The 20,476-nt window shown below is 39.2% G+C and overlaps 1 protein-coding gene across 1 annotated transcript in view; it reads right to left on the reverse strand.

Annotated features, from left to right (window-relative positions):
* Positions 1–20,476, reverse strand: part of LOC109923503 (metabotropic glutamate receptor 4-like) — a 995,260-nt gene that overhangs the window by 246,910 nt on the left and 727,874 nt on the right. The window contains exon 9 of the mRNA XM_048611839.1: positions 4,830–5,765. Within this exon, the coding sequence (XP_048467796.1) occupies positions 4,830–5,765 (936 nt within the window). The remainder of the gene's footprint in view (positions 1–4,829; positions 5,766–20,476) is intronic.

A 20,476-nucleotide genomic window follows, 5' to 3' on the forward strand; every position in this document is an offset into this window, starting at 1 on the left:
ATTTGATTTCAAAAGGACCTGCTGAATTCAGAATTCTCTCATTTGGGAGTCGCATCACACCCCCTTCTCCCTATTAGCCAATGTCCAGCATTGTAATTTTGACTGTCCAGCAAATATGTGCTTTTGAGCACATCTGTTCTTTGTCTGAATAATTCAAGATATCATTGGAAGATGTGAATGAGTGATGGATGTGTTGTTTATCTCTCATTCTAATGTTGTGCTTTGTCTCTTGGAGAAACACAGTTGTTATTGATTTACGTTTCTTTGACAAGTTAAAAAGCCATGAAAATAAAGTAATGAAGATGAAAAACCACTGGAAAAAGACCAACTAATCAGTAGACCAAATAAAATCTAAAATACCAGTTTAGAAGATGTAACATAGCGTGATAACAAAAAAACTGATTAAAGTAAAAACTGTCCAAAAATGTATGCTTGTTTTGTTATACACATTCATAATCAATCATTAATGCTGTTTTTCAGACAATAAGACACCAATTGCACATACAATCTAGACTTGCATTTATAGCTAGTGAGCATTTTGAAGATTTATCATTGTTGCATGTTTGGAACATAACAAACAATTTGCCCACAGCAAGCTTCCATAAACAACATTTTTATGACATTCAGTTAATTAGTTTTAGTTGCTTCTTTTGAAAAATTAATATTAGTTATGTTAGAGGATATGCATTTGTGCTCTCCTTTGAAATAACAACACCAGATCTTTTCCGTCTAATAGGGCAGATGGTGCCATATTTTACCATGTTAACCAGAATACAGCAGCTCGGACAGTGTAGTACTCCTTCAATAATGTGTTGAATTACCACCCGACATTCTGGAATCTCTGGAACAGGACTTGAACACATAACTAGCTGATACAGAGATAAAAGTGCTACCAGCTGGGCACTGTCAGGTAGCATTAAAACCAAGTAAAACTCTTGGTTAATCACAAATATTTTATAACATTTAAATTCTAACACTTGCATTAATGTCCCTATCTACATCAACAGAACTGAGGTTGAGAGAATGAACAGCATCAAGTTCCTTGGAGTGACAATGACCGACGACCTGACCTGTACTTCTCATGTAAATGCGACAGTCAAAAAGGCACAACAACACCTCTTCTTCCCCAGGCAGCTCAGGAAATTTGGCATGTCCATAAGGTCTCTCACCAAAGTCTGCAGATGCACCATTGAAAGCATATTGTCTGGGTTCATAATGGCCTGGTATGGCAACTGCTCTGGCCAGGACCATAAGAAACTACAGAAGGTGGTGTGCACAGCTGACACCATCACAGAAGCCAACCTCCCATCCATGGATGCCATTTACATGGCTCGCTGCCACAGAAAGGTGGCCAACATCATCAAAGACCCATCGCACCCTGGTAATGACCTTATAATCTCTTCTGTCAGGCAGAAAATACAGAAGCCTGAACACACACACACGCAGGTTCAGGAACAGCTACTTTCCAACCATTATCAGACTGTTGAATAGACTCTAGCCTCAAATAATGTAACCTGCAGTGTAACCTGTATGCCTCTAAGTCTTGTTGATCTGTGCATCCTTTGTTTACCGTGATCTGCCTGTACCGCTCGTAAACAAAGCTTTTGACTGTATTTTGGTACACGTGGCAATAAAATCAATCAAACTTAGTTGGTCCCACTCACAAATAATGATGATGATGTTTGAAAACCTGATAAAGAGGGAGTTGTACAAACTATCCCAAGAATATAGTTTCAGAGTAATCCCTACTGCTTCACCTATAACATTTCTTTCACATGGAAACAAGGACAAAAATGAATCAACTCTGGCAGACAAAGATAACCTCTGTATAAAAAAGATGCCACTATACTGCAAACGAACAGGAAGCAATTTAAAATGACAATGGATATGATACAGGCTGATCTGCTGAGTATTTATTACAGGAGGACTGCGAGGATTTATGAGTTCTGCCTCCTTTGATGGCCTTACAGAGCACATGGAGTAATCCAATAGCAATATCTACATTTTCAATGCAATATATCTTCTGGGCCTTCTAAGCACCACAGGACTTGCAGCCTGAGAGCTGTCAAATTTCACTGTGCATGTAAAGGCCTTGGGTAATAGGACACAATGGTAACCTGTTTGCTTCTTCCACCACCCTCATTAGTAAAGATGCCTTTGTTATGGGAAAATGGTGTACCATACAAAAAATAGGCAAACTGAGCATCACAACATGCCCAGTACCAAGAGAGAAAAAATATCAGCCCTATTTCACCATGAATGTCTTCTGTCTGTTGTCACGGACCCTGTCTCTCTGCACCATGCACTTCCTTGCATTTGTCATGCCTAATTTTCATCTCAGCGGATAGTAGAGGAGCAATCTGTTCTTAAAAAAAAAGATAATTCAATTTCTTTGTGTTTTTCCTTCCATCATCTTTCATTGAAGTAATTTAAATTTCTGCAACCTTTATTTCTACAGTTAACAATGAGTAAACCCACAGGAAAAGCATTCAAACTAATCAGATTTTCCAGGATTGCTTTTGACGAAGCACTCCACATCCTTCTAAATTTAACATTGATTTGAACAATTTTGGACCCATATTTGTGCCCATTCTGTTCCCGTTTACTTTGTGGGTTTTAAACCTAATTTTCCTCTTGTTTTTGCTTTGAAATGGCAGATATTCATGTACCAAAATACTATATATACTGTACCAAAAATGGCCAATTTTGCAGTTTCCTCTGTAACTCAAGCTCCAGTTTCAAACAATAACGCATTTTAATAGTGACAGGTTAGACCAAGGTCATTGTGTCTCTGACTGAAGTCTCTGAATAACCAAGGTGAAAGAGGATCCATCTGTCTTCATGTAGCCTAAATTACCACATTACTGTGAAGTGAACATATTTTGAAGTAGCACGGTTAAAAAACAGATGCTAGGTTGAAGCATATGTAGCACCGAGACTGGATAATGCAATTTTAAATGGTCACCTGATCACATTCCAAATTAAATAATCAAGTTCATTTGAAATTATTGTAATGTTTTGAGTGTGCTGCAGCATTGCTAGATATTGTAAAACTTCCGCAGATTACAGACAGCTCTGAACTCTAGGACAAGGTAAACCCTAAAGCTAGAAATACAACAGTCCCCTTCTGAACCAATGCACAAGGAACTTCTTAAAATTAGTTTTTTTTGTCATTAATTTTAAGTTAATTGCTGTCTATAAGATGGTATCTCTGAATTCATATCAAGTCATATAAATACACTTTAAAGAAAATCAGTAAAGTGAATGACAATATTCAGATGTTGAGTAGATTCAAGTTGGGAAAGTGCAATCAAACTAAATCAAAAACATTAAGTTGCATTTCCAATATCAAGCACCTAGTGGGGAGTTTCACTAACTGCAGCAGATAGCAGAAATTCTGGGACCATTTCAATGAATGATCAGAAAATCATCTAGTTGTTTCTGTCACTTGCTGCTTGAAGTGTAAAATACCCTATAGCAAGATTAATCTCAGTATTTGTTTTTTAGAGATTTCTGTTTAAAAAGTAAAAGATCAAGTTTTCTAGTTAATGTTGGCATGATTTAATTGTGGCTCTGGTCAACAATTTTATACATTTCTAGTTGAGCTTTTAGAACAGAAACAGCTATTTTCCATGTTTTCTAATGTATGATTCAAGATGTATTCCATCCTTTACTGTAACAACCAGGCATATACTTTTATTATTTCATATTATAGTTGGTGCATTTGTCTTCCTTTCAAGTTCTTATTGCTTAAATTGCTTCAATAACATTAACCATCCTGCAGTTATCAAAGCTTTTTTTTGATGACTAATATTAATAAAGTTGAAATACCATGTAACAACCTTGTTCTAATGCATGCTGCTAGTCTTTTTAAATATAAACTATATATTTTGTGTTTGTAAACAGTCTACAACCAGTACTGATAATCTATCATCAACTAAACCAAAAAAAATCACCTCTCAATAATTTTCTGTTTCAGCCTTCAAACCACACTTTGTATATATATAATTATCAGTGTGTCCAGATGGTGACAGCATTGATCAGTACTGACATGAAAGTCAATGCTTTTTTCAGAAACATAGTAAATGAATTTGCACTGCAGCATTCATTACCTGCTTTATTTTGTTCTGTTCAATTTGAGAGTAAGAAATTGCTTCAGTTTAACGCCAGAAATTAGCAAGAAGTGCCAATAATAAATCAATTATTTGCATTCAATCATTGAGAAGGATAATTACAAATATGGCAATGGGAAAGCAAATGGGAAATATTACACATATAATGATTTATTAGTGACTGCTCATAATCTAAACTTGACAGCAGGGGGAAAAACTGTACTATTTTCTGGTAAATGGTAGCAATAGAAAGCCATTAGCAGAACTGAACTGAACTGAACTGAGAAGAAAATGAACATTTTACCATATCTGCTGACAAAGAAAAAACTTGAAGTAAGCAGATTAATTGACAAATTTTTTGTTCGTCCAAATGCTTTCAGAGTTCCATAAAATAAAAGTCAATCTGGATTCACCATGAATGTTTAAAGTTATGATACCTGGCTAAAGAGAATAGAATGGACTTTCCTGGGTCTGGGACAGGTCCAGTGATCTGGGCACTGGAAATCAGAAAATTGGACCAATGGTAACAGATGATTGCAAAGGATGATGCACCATATCCTAATAGTTACTACATGCCCAGAATCACTATTATGATTCTTTGCAGCCTCCTCATCTTTCAAAATCATAATATTGTTAATCAATTTCAATGAAACAATATTTGTGAATTACACATTAATGATGGCACAAAGTATAGCTTTGCAGTGCAGTTGTACTTACTTTTTCTGCTGACTGTGCAGTACCGAAAAATATTGGAATGAAGGCTAACCAGACAATGCAGGTGGTGTACATGGTAAATCCAATAGGTTTGGCCTCATTGAAGGTCTCTGGAACCCCTCTGGTTTTGATGGCATACACGGTGCATGTGACCATGAGGAGCATGCTGTATCCAAGCAAACAGATGAGAGACAGATCAGAAATATCACATTTGAGAATTCCACGAGCAAACTGAGGATTGGCAGTCTTTTGGTCATCATAGTCTATGTAGGAGTGTGGTGGGTCAGCAATAAACCAGATACAGACACCCAGCAGTTGCACAGAAATAAAACTGAAAGTTATCATGAGCTGAGAGGCTGGACTGATAAACCTGGGGGCACTGACTGATTTCTTGCCTTGCTCGAATATCCGATAAATCCTGTTCGTCTTAGTGAGTAAGGCCGCGTAGCTGATACTCATACCCAATCCAAGAAAGATCCGTCGCATGGAGCAGATGGCAACATCGGGCTCTGCTATCATAAGGAAGGTAATAGCATAACAGAGGAAAATTCCTGTGAGAAGCACATAACTTAATTCTCGTCCAGATGCTTTTACTATTGGTGTGTCATTGTAACGTATAAACGTTATGACAACAAATAGTGTAGCAATGATACCAATAATTGCAAAGAATACAGGTGCAACAGCCCAAGGGGAATACCACTCCAATTTGACGATGGGAATTGGGCGACATCCTGTGTGGTTTTCATTGGGACGCATGTCAAAGTGGCAGATCTTGCAGTTGTACTTATCCACCTGGTATTGGTAACCATCACAAAGTTCACAATGCCAACAACAAGGAATGCCCTTTACAATTTTTTTTCTTTCCCCTGGTTTGCATGGAAGGCTGCAAATTGATGCTGGAACCTGACGAGATCCTGATGGCCATTGCATTGTGTGGATCTGAAAATGTAAATGAAGTAAATTAGAGTTAAGCTGTCCAGTTAGCCACTAATCACAAATATTTAAAGTTATCACCTAAATTGACTGCCTTATCATTGATGACAGCATTATGACACAGTATCAAACTTGTAATCCTCTCCACACTAAGTTTATAATATCAGCAATTTCACTATGGAGATACAGTGAAAGGAAGCCAGACACTTCCACACAGGGAAGAGTGGAAATTTAAGGGGAAGATCATTCTTAGATCACCTTCCCCCAATTGCCCAGCAGGTTCTGAAGCTGCATTGGTAAAACACTAAGAGCTGACATCTATAAACATTTTTAGTGATTTGTTTTACGCAGTCTAAAGACTCCCAATTGGGTGAGAAAAGAAGTGAATCTGTATTTAATTAACTAGTGATTCATCTGCATCATCAACATGGGATATTGCAGTCGACTTGTTGCAACTGTTAAAGAAAAGTTAAAATGCTTGTCACTGAAACAAAACCTGAAATTTATAATTGTTTTAAGAATGAATGCAACACTTTGTAAACAGTTATAATTGCCTGAAGCTTAAATGAACTTTAAGAACAGATTTGGTTAGTATCTGTACTGCTGAGTAATTGGTTTTAAAATTGTAATTACTTAATATTTCCTGAATAACTGAATAAAATGTGTTTTGTTGTAATTCTTTACAGATTGTTTGTTGTTTAGTTGCTCTTGAGAAAATGGTGAGCTTCCTTCTTGAAATGCTTTGGTACATGTGATATAGGGATGACGTTAGGTAGGGAGTCCCAGGATTTTCACCAAGTGGTAGCGAATGCATAGCAATAAGGTTCTAAGCCTGTTTGGTCTGTGACTTGGAGGGAACAGATGTGATGGTGTTCCCATGCAGCTGCTGTCCCTGTCATTCCAAATGGTGGAGGTCGAATGAAAATTGTGCATTGAGAGTGGAGGAATTGAATATTTGATGTGGTGTATGCAGTGCCAGTCAAGTAGGCTGCTTTGTCCTAGATGCTGTCATCCATTTGAATGTTGGTAGAACGGCATTCATCCAAGTAAATGGAGAGTATTCCATCATGTTCTTGACCTCTGAACAAGCTTTAAGGAGTCAGACAGGTACATAATTCCCAGCTCTGACCTGCTGTCATTGACACAGTACTTACGTGGCTGGTCCAAATCAGTGTTTTGTTCATGGTAACCTAAAATATGTGAATTTTGGATATTCAACAATTGTAATGTCATTGAATGTCAATGGAAGATGGTTATATTGTCACTTCTTGAAGGAAATGGTCACTGCTTGCCACTTGTATAGCACGATTATTACTTACTACTTTATCAGCCTAAGCTTGATATCAGGTCTTGTTGCAGATGGTCACAAACTGTCTCTATATCTGCACAGACACAAATAGTATTAATTCAAACAGCTCCAGGACCCACAGATTTAATGCCAAATATGTGCTGAGTTAACGTATCTCAACTGTGGAAGTTTTAGAAGTAGAACAGCTGGGCTCTGATCAGTAGGGAATTCTTTGAGAGTGTGTAGGATGGTGTATTTCATGTTAAGTGTACACTGAAATGGACCTGACAGCCACTCTATTTCTCCAAGGGTACCAACACATGTCTTACCATTTGTAAGCTCAGGCACAGAAACCAATGCTTCAATTCCCTATCTCAATTCTACCTCCCCATATGCCAATGGACTCTATAGAATAGACAGAGGTTTGAACCCCACAAGGCTAATAGGAATCTTTGGTGTAAATTCAAAACCTAGCATAAATAGGTTAGTGACTATTTTTCTGCTGTTTCCACAATATTTATAGAAAGACTCCATCTGAATGGGCATGGATGGAGATTCAGTCACAACATGTTCTGAGTCTGATAACAATTCAGTAAATATTGCAAAATTAAATGGCTTACTGAGAGAAGGGCAGAATATTTCATTTTAAAATCTTCACATTGTTCAATAACACAAAGAGTAATTAATTTTACGAAATACTGAAGGCATATTACCCTAAAGGGTGAAAAGTTGAACTAAACATATAAAAAGGAAACACAAAACTTGGACCATTTACTCGCCCTTCAAAACTCAATCTTCACATTTTACCAGGCTTTAAATGTTTAGTTCTGCTGAAATGCTGCAGCCATTATAAAGGCTGTAGGACTGGAGGAGAAGAAATGATGTGATCGATGGAGAGAAAGCCCAATCTGGAGGCATGATACTGGAACCTTAGAAAAGCAGCATCATTAATAGGAGCTGTCAACATGGACATGTTAAATGAGTTTGGTCTAAGCACAATTGTGCTGTTAGAAATTCCAAAGCTAGTTTCTTAGATATTGGCAGTACCCCAGGTCCAGCAGGAGCTGACAACCACACCCAATGGTCTACAATACCTCAGAACATGAGAGTTGTTATGAAAGAAGATGGAACATGAAAACTGCAGGCAATAGAAGGCTGTCCTACATCACAGTGCACACTTGGGTATATGTATCAGGAAAGGATTGACAGGCTAAGTCACTTTATCCTTAATTTTAAAAGTCTGGGGAGTCTTTAAATTCTGAAACATTTTGAAATAGTTAATAAAGAGAGAATGATTCCTATTGCAGGAAAAAAAGCATAACCAACAGGCATCAATACGTGAAAAGAAGTGCAAAAGAAAATTTGAAAGGAACGTTTTTTTCTAACCTCAATAGTGAAACCCACTATCACAGGGAATGTTGAAAGGGACAGTGTATCCAGATTTAAGAAGAATCTAGACAAGCATACCGAAGTAGAATGGAATACATTCTGCAATAATAGATTTAGACAAGGAAAAATGAAAGGAGGCATGAATGGAACATAAACTCTGTAATAGACTGGCTAGACGAAATTGCTTGTTTCTACGCTTTATATCTTATGTAATCGATGTATCATGTTCTAAGTAGATAACCCACGATTCCATCCCATAAATTCTGTCTGTCAACCAGTACGGTCAAAGCATGTCCTTGCAGAACCTTGAAATATTTATCATTGCTTATTCATGTCTTGTTACTCAAAATGCAAAGTATGGAGGTTAACATTTCGGGTCCGGTGACCCTTCTTCGGAACAGGAAGGGTCACCAGACCTGAAATGTTAACTCTGAGTCCTCTTCATGGATGCTGCCAGACCTGCTGAGCTTTTCCAGCAACTTCTGTTTTTGTTTCTGATTGACACCATCTTTCTGTTTTTAAAATGCAAATTATAATTGAAATACTTAGCACACAGACAAAAATAATTTCATGCATCAAAGAACAGAAGCATAAATTTCCTGATTTCATTATACTGAGAATGGGCTTGGAATTAGGCATACACAGTTCCTAATCATCCACTTTATTCAGGGGTTTTACTAAACAGGCATGTGACTGTTTTTAATGGAGAGGAGATGAAAACGCAGGCTAACCAATGCATTTGTCACCTATTGATAAGTGGATAGTCACTAGTTTTCTGTGGGCAACATATTACTCAGATATAAGCTGTAGGGTCAATAGTCCAATAATTGAAGATAGTCCAATTATCCATTTGCACCAACGTACTCATGCTTTCAATGACGAAGTTCGGCCTTGCTGATTCAGGGCTAACTAACAAAGAACAAAGAAATTTACAGCACAGGAACAGGCCCTTCGGCCCTCCAAGCCTGCACCGACATGCTACCTGTCACAACTAAAACTGTCTACCCTCCCGGGGACCATATCCCTCAATTCCCATCCTATCCATGTATTTGTCAAGATGCCCTTTAAAAGTCACCATTGTATCTGCTTCCACTATCTCCACTGGCAGCGGGTTCCAGGCACCCACCACCCTCTGTGTAAAAAAACTTTGTGTAAAAAACTTGCCTCGTAAATCACCTTTAAACCTTGCCCTTCACACCTTAAACTTATGGCCCCTAGAAACTGACTCTTCCACCCTGGGTAAAAGTTTCTGACTGTCCACACTGTCCATATCCTGCATAATCTTGTAGACGTCTATCAGGTCATCCCTCAATCTCCGTCGTTCCAGTGAGAACAATCCAAGTTTCTCCAACCTCTCCTCATAGCTAATGCCGTCTATACCAGGCAACATCCTGGGAAAGAACTCACTCAGAGATAGTAGGAACTGCCGATGCTGGAGTCTGAGATAACAAGGTGTTGAGCTGGATGAACACAGCAGGCCAGGCAGCATCAGAGGAGCAGGAAAGCTGACGTTTCGAGTCTGGATCCTTCTTCAGAAATGGGGGAGGGGAAGGGGGTTCTAAAATAAATAGAGAGAGTGATGTGATAATGGAATGTGGATAGAGGAGCAGATAGGTGGAGAGAAGACGGACAGGTCAAAGAGGCGGGGATGGAGCCAGGAAAGGTGAGTGTAGGTGGGGAGTTAGGATGGGGGTTGGTCAGTCAAGGAAGGACGGACAGGTCAAGGAGGTGGGGATGAGGCTAGTAGGTAGGAAGTGGGGGTGGGTGTTGGTCAGTGAGGTGGGAGGAGCAGATAGGTGGGAGAAAAGATGGACAGATCAAGGAGGCGGAGATGAGATGGGCTGGGCTTGGGATGAGGTCAGGGAAATGCTCCTCTGATGCTGCCTGGTCTGCTGTGTTCATCCAGCTCTACACCTTATTATCAACGTCCTGGGAAATCCTTTTTGTACCCTCTATAAAGCCACCACATCCTTCTGGTAGTGTGGTGACCAGAATTGAACATAATATTCCAAATGCGGCCTAACTAAGGCTCTACAAAGCTGCCAATTTTTAAACTCAGTGCCCTGGCCGATGAAGGGAAGCATGCCATATGCCTTCATCTACAGTCATTATTCAACAGATATGTCAAATTCGTGGTTTTGTGGCAGCTTATATCACATCAAGCAGGTGTGAAAACAAAATTTTCTATTACAAGTGAGGAAAGCCTCAAATTTTCATCAAAATATAGATCTCCATGCAAAATTGCAAAATATGTGGTTATGTCAACGTAAATGCACTGAGAGGTAGTGTGAACACTGTAAAATGGGATTGGCAATTTAAAAGCTTCTTCAGTTCAGCTCAAAACAATGGAAAACAGAAAAAAGAAGTATGGAGCTGAATTTGATAGGCCAGTGGTGGGTGGTTATGCCAGGGCCTTATGAATTAAGTCACCTTGCCATTAGTGACACACTTGCTGTATGCCTGCTCGCCACAACCATGATTTTAAGAATCACAGGGGTGGCTTTGTACAGGTTGCCTGCCTGTGATGCAACTGAGGCCCTTAAATGGACAATTAATTCCCAAATAAGGGCCTAACCCACTGCCAATCTAAGTTGATGGGTAGTGGGAGAGGCTAACAGTCATAGAGTTGTACAGCACGGAAATGAATCGTCTGGTTCCAACTCATCCATGCTGACCAGATATCCTAAATTAATCTTGTCTCATTTGCCAGCACTTGGCCCATATCTCTCTAAGCTCTTCCTACTTATGTACCCATCCACATGCCGTTTAAATGTTGTAATTGTACCAGCCTACACTACTTACTTTGGCAGCTCATTCCATACATGTACCACCCTCTGTGTGAAAAAGCTGCCCCTTAGGTCCCTTTTAAATCTTTCACCTCTCACCTTAAACCTGTGCCCTCTCGTTTTGGACTCCTCTACCCTGGGGAAAAAGATCTTGGCTGTTCACCCTATCCATGCCCCTCATGATTTTATAACTTCTATAAGGTCATCCTTCAGCCTCCAACGCTCCGGGGATAATAGTCCCAGCCTATTCAGCCTCTCCGTCTCGCTCAATCCTGCAACACCAACAACATCCTTGTAAATCTTTTCTGCAACCTTTTAAGCTTAACAACATCTTTCTTGTAGCAGAGAGACTAGAATTGAACTCAGTATTCCAATAGTGGCCTAACCAATATCTTGTACACGGGCAACATGACATCCCAATTCCTATTTACAATGCACTAACCAATAAAGGCAAGTGTACCAAATGCCTTCTTCACCACCCTGTCTACCTGTGGCTCCACCTTCAAGGAACTATGCAACTTCACCCCAAGATCTCTTTGTTCAGCAACACTCCTCACGTCCCTGTATGATTCCAGCCCTGATTTGTCTTACCAAAGAGCAACACTTCACATTTATCTAAATTAAATTCCATCCGTCACTCCCCGGTTCATCGGCCCATCTGATCAAGGTCCCACTATACTGTGAGATAACCTTTTCCACTGACCACTACAACACTAATTTTGGTGTCATCTGCAAACTTACTATTTCTCCTATATTCACATCTAAATAATTTACATAACAACAAAAAGCAGTGGACACTGATCCAATCCTTGCAGCACACTGCTGGTCACAGGCCTCCAGTCTGGAAAACAACCCTCCACCACCATCCTCTGTCTCCTACTTTCAAGGCAATTTTGTACCCAGATGGCTAGTCAATTTTTTTTAAAGAGAGGATGAGATCACATGCTGGGTTTTGCAAGTGTCCTTTTCCATAGTTTTGTCTCCCCTGTCCATACTTGCCCAAAACAAAATGCATCCCTTCCCCATCCCCACCTCAAGTCTCTCAACCTCATTCACCAAGATCCTGATATAATATCTAGATGTATCACTGAATGTCACGGCTTTGTCCCCCTTGCAGTATATAGCATATATTTTGTAATTAGATTTGAAATAGCAGCAAATAAATAGGGGACAGTTAGGTGAAGGTGCTTTTCTTAAAAAAAAACAGATCAGAAAGTCATTTAGACAGTAATTTAACTACATAAGTTCGAGAAAGATATATGACCACAGTCAAGTCCTGAGCAGAAAGTTGTGATATTAATTGATAAGATATTTATACTGTTAGATTTATGACAGATCAATTAGACATTCAGATTTGACTTCAGAACAGAAGTTTTCTTAAGTCACATTTGGGATTGTCTCTACAGTTCAAGAAAAAGAAACTGGACAGTATCCAAAAACTGGAAGTACTGCGGATGTTGTGAACCAGAAACAAAGACAGAAGATGCTGGAAAAGCTCAGCAGATCTGGCAGCATCTGCGGAGAGAAATCAGAGTTAACGTTTTGGGTCGAGTGACCCTTCCTCAGAACAGCACAGTTAACCGGAAAGTGTCCTTTATGTAAAGATTTAAGAAGCTGAGATAGGAGTGACATTTCTCTGGGATTGTGTCACTTTAATGGATAGTGTTGGAAAACAGCTTGAAACATTGTTTTGATATTTGCATTCAGATCTTTCTAACTGTCTTTTGTGTATTCATAGCCTTGTTCATTTTTCTTCCCTCTCTGTTCTTTATTGTTACAGTGTTATATTGTTAAAGAACATCTAGCATCTTGTGTGATTATATTTCAGTGTTTACCAATATGTTGACCAATTTAAAACATAAATATGTGATCTAGCAAGATTAATTGATCTATCATGTTTACTTTAGGATCTGACTTCTTCAGTGTGAACATCAGGAAGAGGATCATAACAAATGGCTCAGCTGCACGGACAGGAATAGGAATGCAAGGGCAATATTAATAGGAGATTCAATAGTTGGATGAACAGACAGGTTTTTCTGCAATTGCAAATGTGTCTCTAGGATGGTATGTTATGTCCCTGATGCCAGGTTTAAGGATATCACTGAACAACGGCAGAACGTTCTTCTAAAGACAGGTGAGCAGCTAAATGTTGTCATCCACATTATAAACAACAGCATAGGTAGAAAGAAGGATGACATCTTGAAAATAGAGTTGCGAGAGTCAGTAAGAAGAAGGGAAGGCAAGATATTTAAGGCAGTAATCTCAGGATTCATATGAGGAACCAGGCTTGTGTGTACAGAAATAGGAAAATTAAGCAAATGAACACACGGCTGGAGAACTGGTGTAGGAGGGAGAGTATTTTTTCTGAGGCATTAGGACTGATTTTAGATCAGCTAGGATCACAAAAGGAGGGTGGAATATACCATAGCAGGACAGATATCGTTGCTGGAAGATCTGTTAGTGTTATTGAGGAGGGTTCAATCTAACTTGTAAGGTAGGAGAAAAAAAAGAAAGTGACAATTGGAAATCAAAAAATAGTAAAGAAAAATGGAAACAATTTGTAACAGATGTCATCATCCAATAGAGACAATATTTCGAATAATGTTAACAATTCAAAACGAAAAATGTTCTGTCTGAATGCATGCTGCATTCTGAACAAGGCATAAATAGAAGTAAACAGATCTGACCTAGCAGCCATTAGAGAAATAATATTACAGGATGACTAAAACTGAGAAGTAATTATTAAGATTCAACATTTAAAGAAGATAACAAAAGGAAAAGGACATGGGGTAATGGTGATCTGGGATGAGATAGTGAACAGGTCTATTAATACGCAATGAAAAAGGCTAATAAATAATCTTGTTGTAAAAGAACCTAAGATAAAAGATGACAATATGACAAAATATTCCATTACATTTGAAAATAATGTAGTTTGACCCACTACTAAAATCTTAATTCTGAAGAAAAAAAAGAAAATTAAAAAGTATAAGAGACAGGTGGACTGTGGTGGATTTAGAAATACATTGGAAGGTATGATGGAATACAGGAAATGAATTAGTATTTAGGAATAAGTAAACAAACATGCATTCCTTTAAGGCATCTTAACCCAAGAGGAAATGATTGTCAACTGTGGCTGATGAGGGAAGTTAAAAAGATTGCAGTAGATCAAATTAGGCAGCCTATAAAGTTCCAATAACAGTTCAACCTGAGGATTAGGAGCATTTTAGAATTCAGCAAAGGAAGACCAAGAAACTGATAAAGAAAGACAGACAAGCCCACAAATGTAACCTAGTAAGAAATATAGTAAGTCTGCAATGCTTCTGAAGATAGAGATTAACAAAGACAAATGTGAGTCCATTATAAGCAAAGACAGAAGGATTTATGATGGGAAATAGGGAGATGACAGAGATGCTAAATTATTACATTGCATCTGTCTGCACAGAGGAAGATATAAGAAATTTCTGAGATATCATCGCAATCCAATTCAGCAGTAAGAATGAAGAACCGAAGGAAATTCGTATTAGTAAAGAAAAGGGAAAAATAATGGGACTGAAAGGTAACAGAATCACAGATTTGTTATGGTGCAGAAGGAGATCATTTGGCCCATCACACCAGAAACAAATCCTCAGGACCTGGTGATCTACATCCCAATGTACTGGGGTAACAGGTGGCTATAGATATAATGAATGCATTGGAGATCATCTTACAAATGGGAATAGATTCTGAAATGGTGACTGTAGATTGGAAATTTGCAAATATAACCACATTACTTAAGAGAGGAGGGAGAGGAAAACAATGGAGAATATAACCTGTAACACTAAAATAGTACTTCGGCCCCCAGCTGTTTACAATCTATACCAATGAACTTGATGTCGGGATTACATGTAACAGTTTCAAGTTTGCAGATGACTCAAAACCTAGGTGGAAATGTGTGAGGAGGATGCGAAGAGGTTTTAAGGGGATTTGGACAGATTGAGCTAGTGGGAAAGAACATGTCAGATGGAATTATGATCTGGATTAGTGTGAGGTTCTCCATTTTGGTAAGAGGGGCAGACTATTTCTTAAGTGGTGAGATTGGAGAGTGCTGTTACCTAAAGGGACCCAGTATTCATTATCATAAGGCATTGAAAGCTAACATGCAGGTTTAACAGTCAATTAGAAGGCAAATGGCAAGTTGAGTGCAGCGGTAAATATGTCTTGCTTCAATTTTATAAAACCTTGGTTCAACTTTACATGGAGTATAATGTGCAGACTTGGTCACTTGATCCAAACAATACATAGTTTCGTTAATGGAGTGCAACGGAGGTTCACTAGACTGATTCTTGAGATAGCCTAGGAGGAGAAATTGAGCAGACTGGGCCTGCACTCTCTTGAGTTTAGAGAAATGGCAAGTAATCTCACTGAAACTTAAAAAAAATTAAAGGGATAGACAGAATCAAAGCAGGAAGGATGCTTTCCTCCAGCTAGCCAGTCCATAATGAGGAACAGAGTCTCAGAATAGCAGAGAGGCCACTTAGGACTGAGAGATGGAGGAATCTTTGGGTGCTAAATCTTTGGAATTCTCTTACCCAAAGGGCTATGGAAGCTCAGTTTTTGAGTACAGTCAAAACAGAGATTGATAGATTTCAAAATAAAAATGACATAAAAGGATACTGGGAGATTGTGGGAAAATGATGTGAAGTACATGATCAGCTATGATTTAGTCTCACGGTAGTGCAGGCTTGAGGGGCTGAGTGGCCTACTCTTGCTTCTTAGTGCCTACTGGCAGTAGTCACTATTCCTGTGCTGTACTGCCAGTGTGTGAATTGCCATCCTTTAATTCACCAGCTGCTCTATGAGGTAGCATGTCTTCCTGGTGATGGACAGAAGTCTTGTCTCATACTCAGTAAAGGGCCGTCAGCTGAATAATCATAGACAGGCAAACTCGATAAGCAGAGTCACATTCTTCCCTGATATTTAGTCCAACGAGAAGTGCACGCACTTATCATACAATCTAGCCTCTATAAAAATATCACCAAGTTAGACATGTTGGGTGTTTTGTGAAATACTTTCACTGTAGTGAGTCTAGGGCATTAATGAGGCTAAGGTATAAGAACATGAGCTAGCTAAATACAGGAAGCACTGAATTCCAGTCGAAAAGGAATTTTGTGCAACACCTGCTCTCACTAGTCAGCACTGTCTCTGCACTGATTGAGCATCTGGACTCCTGGCATGCAGTGCTGCAAGCTTGTCCTGATGCTCTTACATTTTGCAGGATTTCTCCTGATCACCTGCTGGAATTCCAGCACAAGATCTTTGAAATTCCCAAGAAACCCCTTATAAAAACATTTTCAAATCAGAAAATATATGAGTCATGTGATATTTTAATAAACTCCACTACGCAATCAAAAAGGCAAGATGATTACTTCCATTGACTCATGATTCTACAACTGTTAGTTTTGGCTGTGGATGAGGCAGTCATTACACTCTGATGGAACATTCATACATCAATATTAATTGGGTTGTATCACATTAAAAGCAACCCAGTGCCATTTCCTGATAAAGGCAGAAGGACATTTATAATTGACATGCTGACTGGGGGCAGCTTCCTAGTTGCAATATATGTGACTACACATTGGGTAGAAACTTGGTGAGAAGGCTAGTTGGAGAGATGGTCACACTTGCTGAATCGAATGTCAATTGGGTAGTGACAAGGTCTGGAATTCGGACCCTGCGGCAGGGGAGAGGTCCCACCCAGCGAGAGTTGCTAGCCAATCAGAGGCCAGCAGCTCCTGAACCTGGCAGTGTAATTGAGGAGACCATGACACCTGCTGGAAGGACACCCAGAGTTACAGTGAAGAGAGGGGAAATGGAATTCTGGGGTCATGGAAACAAGTTGTTGGAAGGAGGGTTAGACTGCAGCTCTCAGAACATTGATCAAGGGAGAAGGGTCTAGGCCCGACACGTCAGCTTTCCTGCTCCTCTGATGCTGCTTGGCCTGCTGTGTTCATCCAGCTCTACACCTTGTTATCAATGATCAAGGGCAATTGTCTTTGACTGAGGGACCCCCCCCCCCACCCCATCTGACAAACTGACTGGTCATGCTTGATGACAATATGCCAACTTTGCAGTGGGGGTAATCACAATAGTGGGAAGCTGAGGCTTTTAAATGGTCCTTTACTGGCCATTTATCACTCTTAGTTGATGAAGGAGTGGCAAATTCCACCATGGACCTTTCTGCCCAGAACATATTTTGGGTGAGAGGTGTATGAATAGAAAAACAAGAAAGTTCAGAACCTGTGAAAAGCATTGGTTCAGCATCAACTGGAGTATTGTACCCAACACTGGCCGTCATGCCTCAGTAAGAATGTGAACACAGGGAAGGGAAAATATTGATAAGAATAGCTTCAGGGATGACAAACTTCAGCCATCTAGATAGATGGGAGAAGCTGGAGCTGTTCTGTTTGCTGAAAACGTTTAGAGAAAACTTTATAGAGGTTTGCAAAATCATAAGTTCTCTAAACAGAGATAGGGTAAAACTGGTCCTGCTAGTGGAAGGATTGAGTGCTAGAGACCTCTAATTTGAACTGATTAGCAAAAGGAACAGTAGCAACATGATGAAAAGCATTCTGTATGCAGTGTGTTTAAGATTTGGAATGATCTGCTTGAGGAGGAGGCAATGGCCTAGTGATATTATTGCTGGATTGTTCACCCAGACACCAAGGTAATGCTCTGGGATCCTGGGTTTGCATCCTGCCATGGCAGATGGTGAAATTTGAATTCAATAAAAATATATGGAATTAAGAGTCTAATGATAATCATGAATCCATTGCCAATTGTCAGAAAAACCCATCTGGTTCACTAATGTCCTTTAGGGAAGGAAACTGCCATCCTTATCTGGTCTGGCCTACAAGTGATTCCAGATCCACAGCAATGTGGTTGACTCATAACTGCCCTCTGGGCAATTAGGGATGGGCAATAAATGCTGACCTAGCCAGCGACATCTTCATCCCATGAATAAAAAACAAAGTGCGGTGGCTGACCATTCGAGGCCTTCAAAGAGAATTAGATATCCAAAGTGAAATTATTTGCCAAGCTAAGGGTGCCAGGAAGGTACAAGGGACGAGTTGGATACTTCTAGAGAGCCAGTATGGGCATGATAGGGCACTTGGCAACCTTCTCTGTGGCGATCATTCTATCATGGTGTAAACTTCATTCATTTTCTTTCTGTGATCAGTGTATTCTGTTCAAAGGAAACGTCACTGGACCCAAAATGTTAACTGTGATTTTTCCCCCTCTGATGCTGCCAGACCTTCTAAGCTTTTCCAGCAATTTCTGTTTTTGTTTCTGATTCACAGCATCCTCAGTTCATTCCATTTTTATTCTGTTCAGCTGCAGGGTTGACTTCTAACCAATGCACAGGGGACTCCTGTCTACACAGGAAACTCGACAGTACTTAAAATGCACCGAGTAACAGAAATGCCTCTTGCCTTAACTAGCATTCTTGATCAACTTATCAACAGGTATGAACTTTCTAACTCTGGAGTAACAGGTATTAAAATTGTGTTTTCGGCATATGTTGATTGTAAAAACAAACTAGCTATGAAGGAATATTTGCCATTTTTCAAATAGCATTACAGTTGCAATATATTATATTAATGTGCCATTTTGCTTTCTTGTAGCAACTTGAAGGAACACTGGAAAATACAATAACACTTTGGAAAATACTCATCCTTTTCCAGTTCAGTTCACTTATAAGCTTTACAATTTTCTTTCTAATTCCCTCCTGCTCGTCATTCTTAACATTTTCCCTAACGAACAAATTTTAAGTCATCTGTTCTAATATCTCGAATATGGCATGGGATCAAATTTGAAATCATAGCAGTGCTATGAATAGTTTACTGTATCCAAGGGCCCATATGTTGTTGATGTTGAAACTAACTGGTCATTCAACAAATGTTCCAAATTCACTTCTTATTTTTTTAGCAAATTGAATTTAATGATCATTATTACAACAATCTAAAATGTTGAAAATAAACCATGCATATTTAAATTTATGCATAGCAATATGCCCCTTCAAGATGCAGTTGACATGGAAGTTCCATTGTAATCTAGCCCTTTACGTATTCTTAAAATTATATACCTCTCTCCTGGAAAAATTTGAATTATTGAAATCCTTTGTTGTCAAGCAGCTACTTGAATCACTTCTGATGAGTAACAAATCATATAATACATCGTAATAACCCCCTGATAAGTGAGCTCCTGCAAGATCTTAAAGTACATACAATTATTTACCTCAAAGGAGACCACATCAGCATGCCATGACTAAGAATATGCCAGGTAGGATTGACGACTGGAGCACAGTTGATGTGGTGCACATGCAGACAGTCAATACCTTAGTTATCAACAGGGCAAATAAAATATACAGGAGAAAAAAAACTGACCCAGTGCAATGAACCTTTTAGAGAATGGTTATCAAAATCTAATATGAAGTTGCCAGAGTCCCAACGGACCATAGTGCTTCTCTCTCAGAGAGATGACTGGTGGTGAATTTAACCAGAGGGTCACCATGCCTCAGGCAAGAGGTGAGGTTGAGAAAGTGGGGCCTTCACAGTGACATCAGCAGCGTAGAAATTGAACCCACTCTGTTGGCATCACTTTGCATCACAAACCAGCCTTCCAGCCAGTGTTGGCTTGCTCCAATGATTGGAAGGCTGATTTATAATGCAGAGAGAGGCCAACAACATGGCTAATGTCACTTGAAAGGCCTTGCCTTCTCGACCTTGCTCCTTGCCTGAGACGTGGTGACCCTTACGTTAAACTCACTACCAGTGACGTCTCTCTGGGATTATGGCAACTTCACCTTTACCAAAATGTCTAACTAATGATGGGTCCTATTAAATTTTTCTCATTATATAATTTTCCTTTAATTTGAGTATTCAAATGGTATTTTGATGTTTGGATTTATTAAATAAAACAAAGGATTGTAATATACCCTTTGTTTATTGTATTTTAACCAAACATATTCCTAACTCCCTTTCATTTTTCACCATTTTAATGAGCATGTATTATTACTGGAATTATTCAACATAACGTCAATATTGAAGTCGCAGGTCTGCCATGAATCATAAAAAGTAATTCACAGTTTTGTATGGAGACAGCAAAAACTGTGGATGCTGGAGTCAGAGACAACACAGTGTGGAGCTGGAGGAACACAGCAGGCCAGGCAGTCCTGACCCAAAAAGTCAACTCCTTTGATGCTGCCTGGCCTGCTG

Source organism: Rhincodon typus, chromosome 25, assembly GCF_021869965.1.
Source record: "Rhincodon typus isolate 14 chromosome 25, sRhiTyp1.1, whole genome shotgun sequence".
NCBI classification, from domain to species: domain Eukaryota; kingdom Metazoa; phylum Chordata; class Chondrichthyes; order Orectolobiformes; family Rhincodontidae; genus Rhincodon; species Rhincodon typus.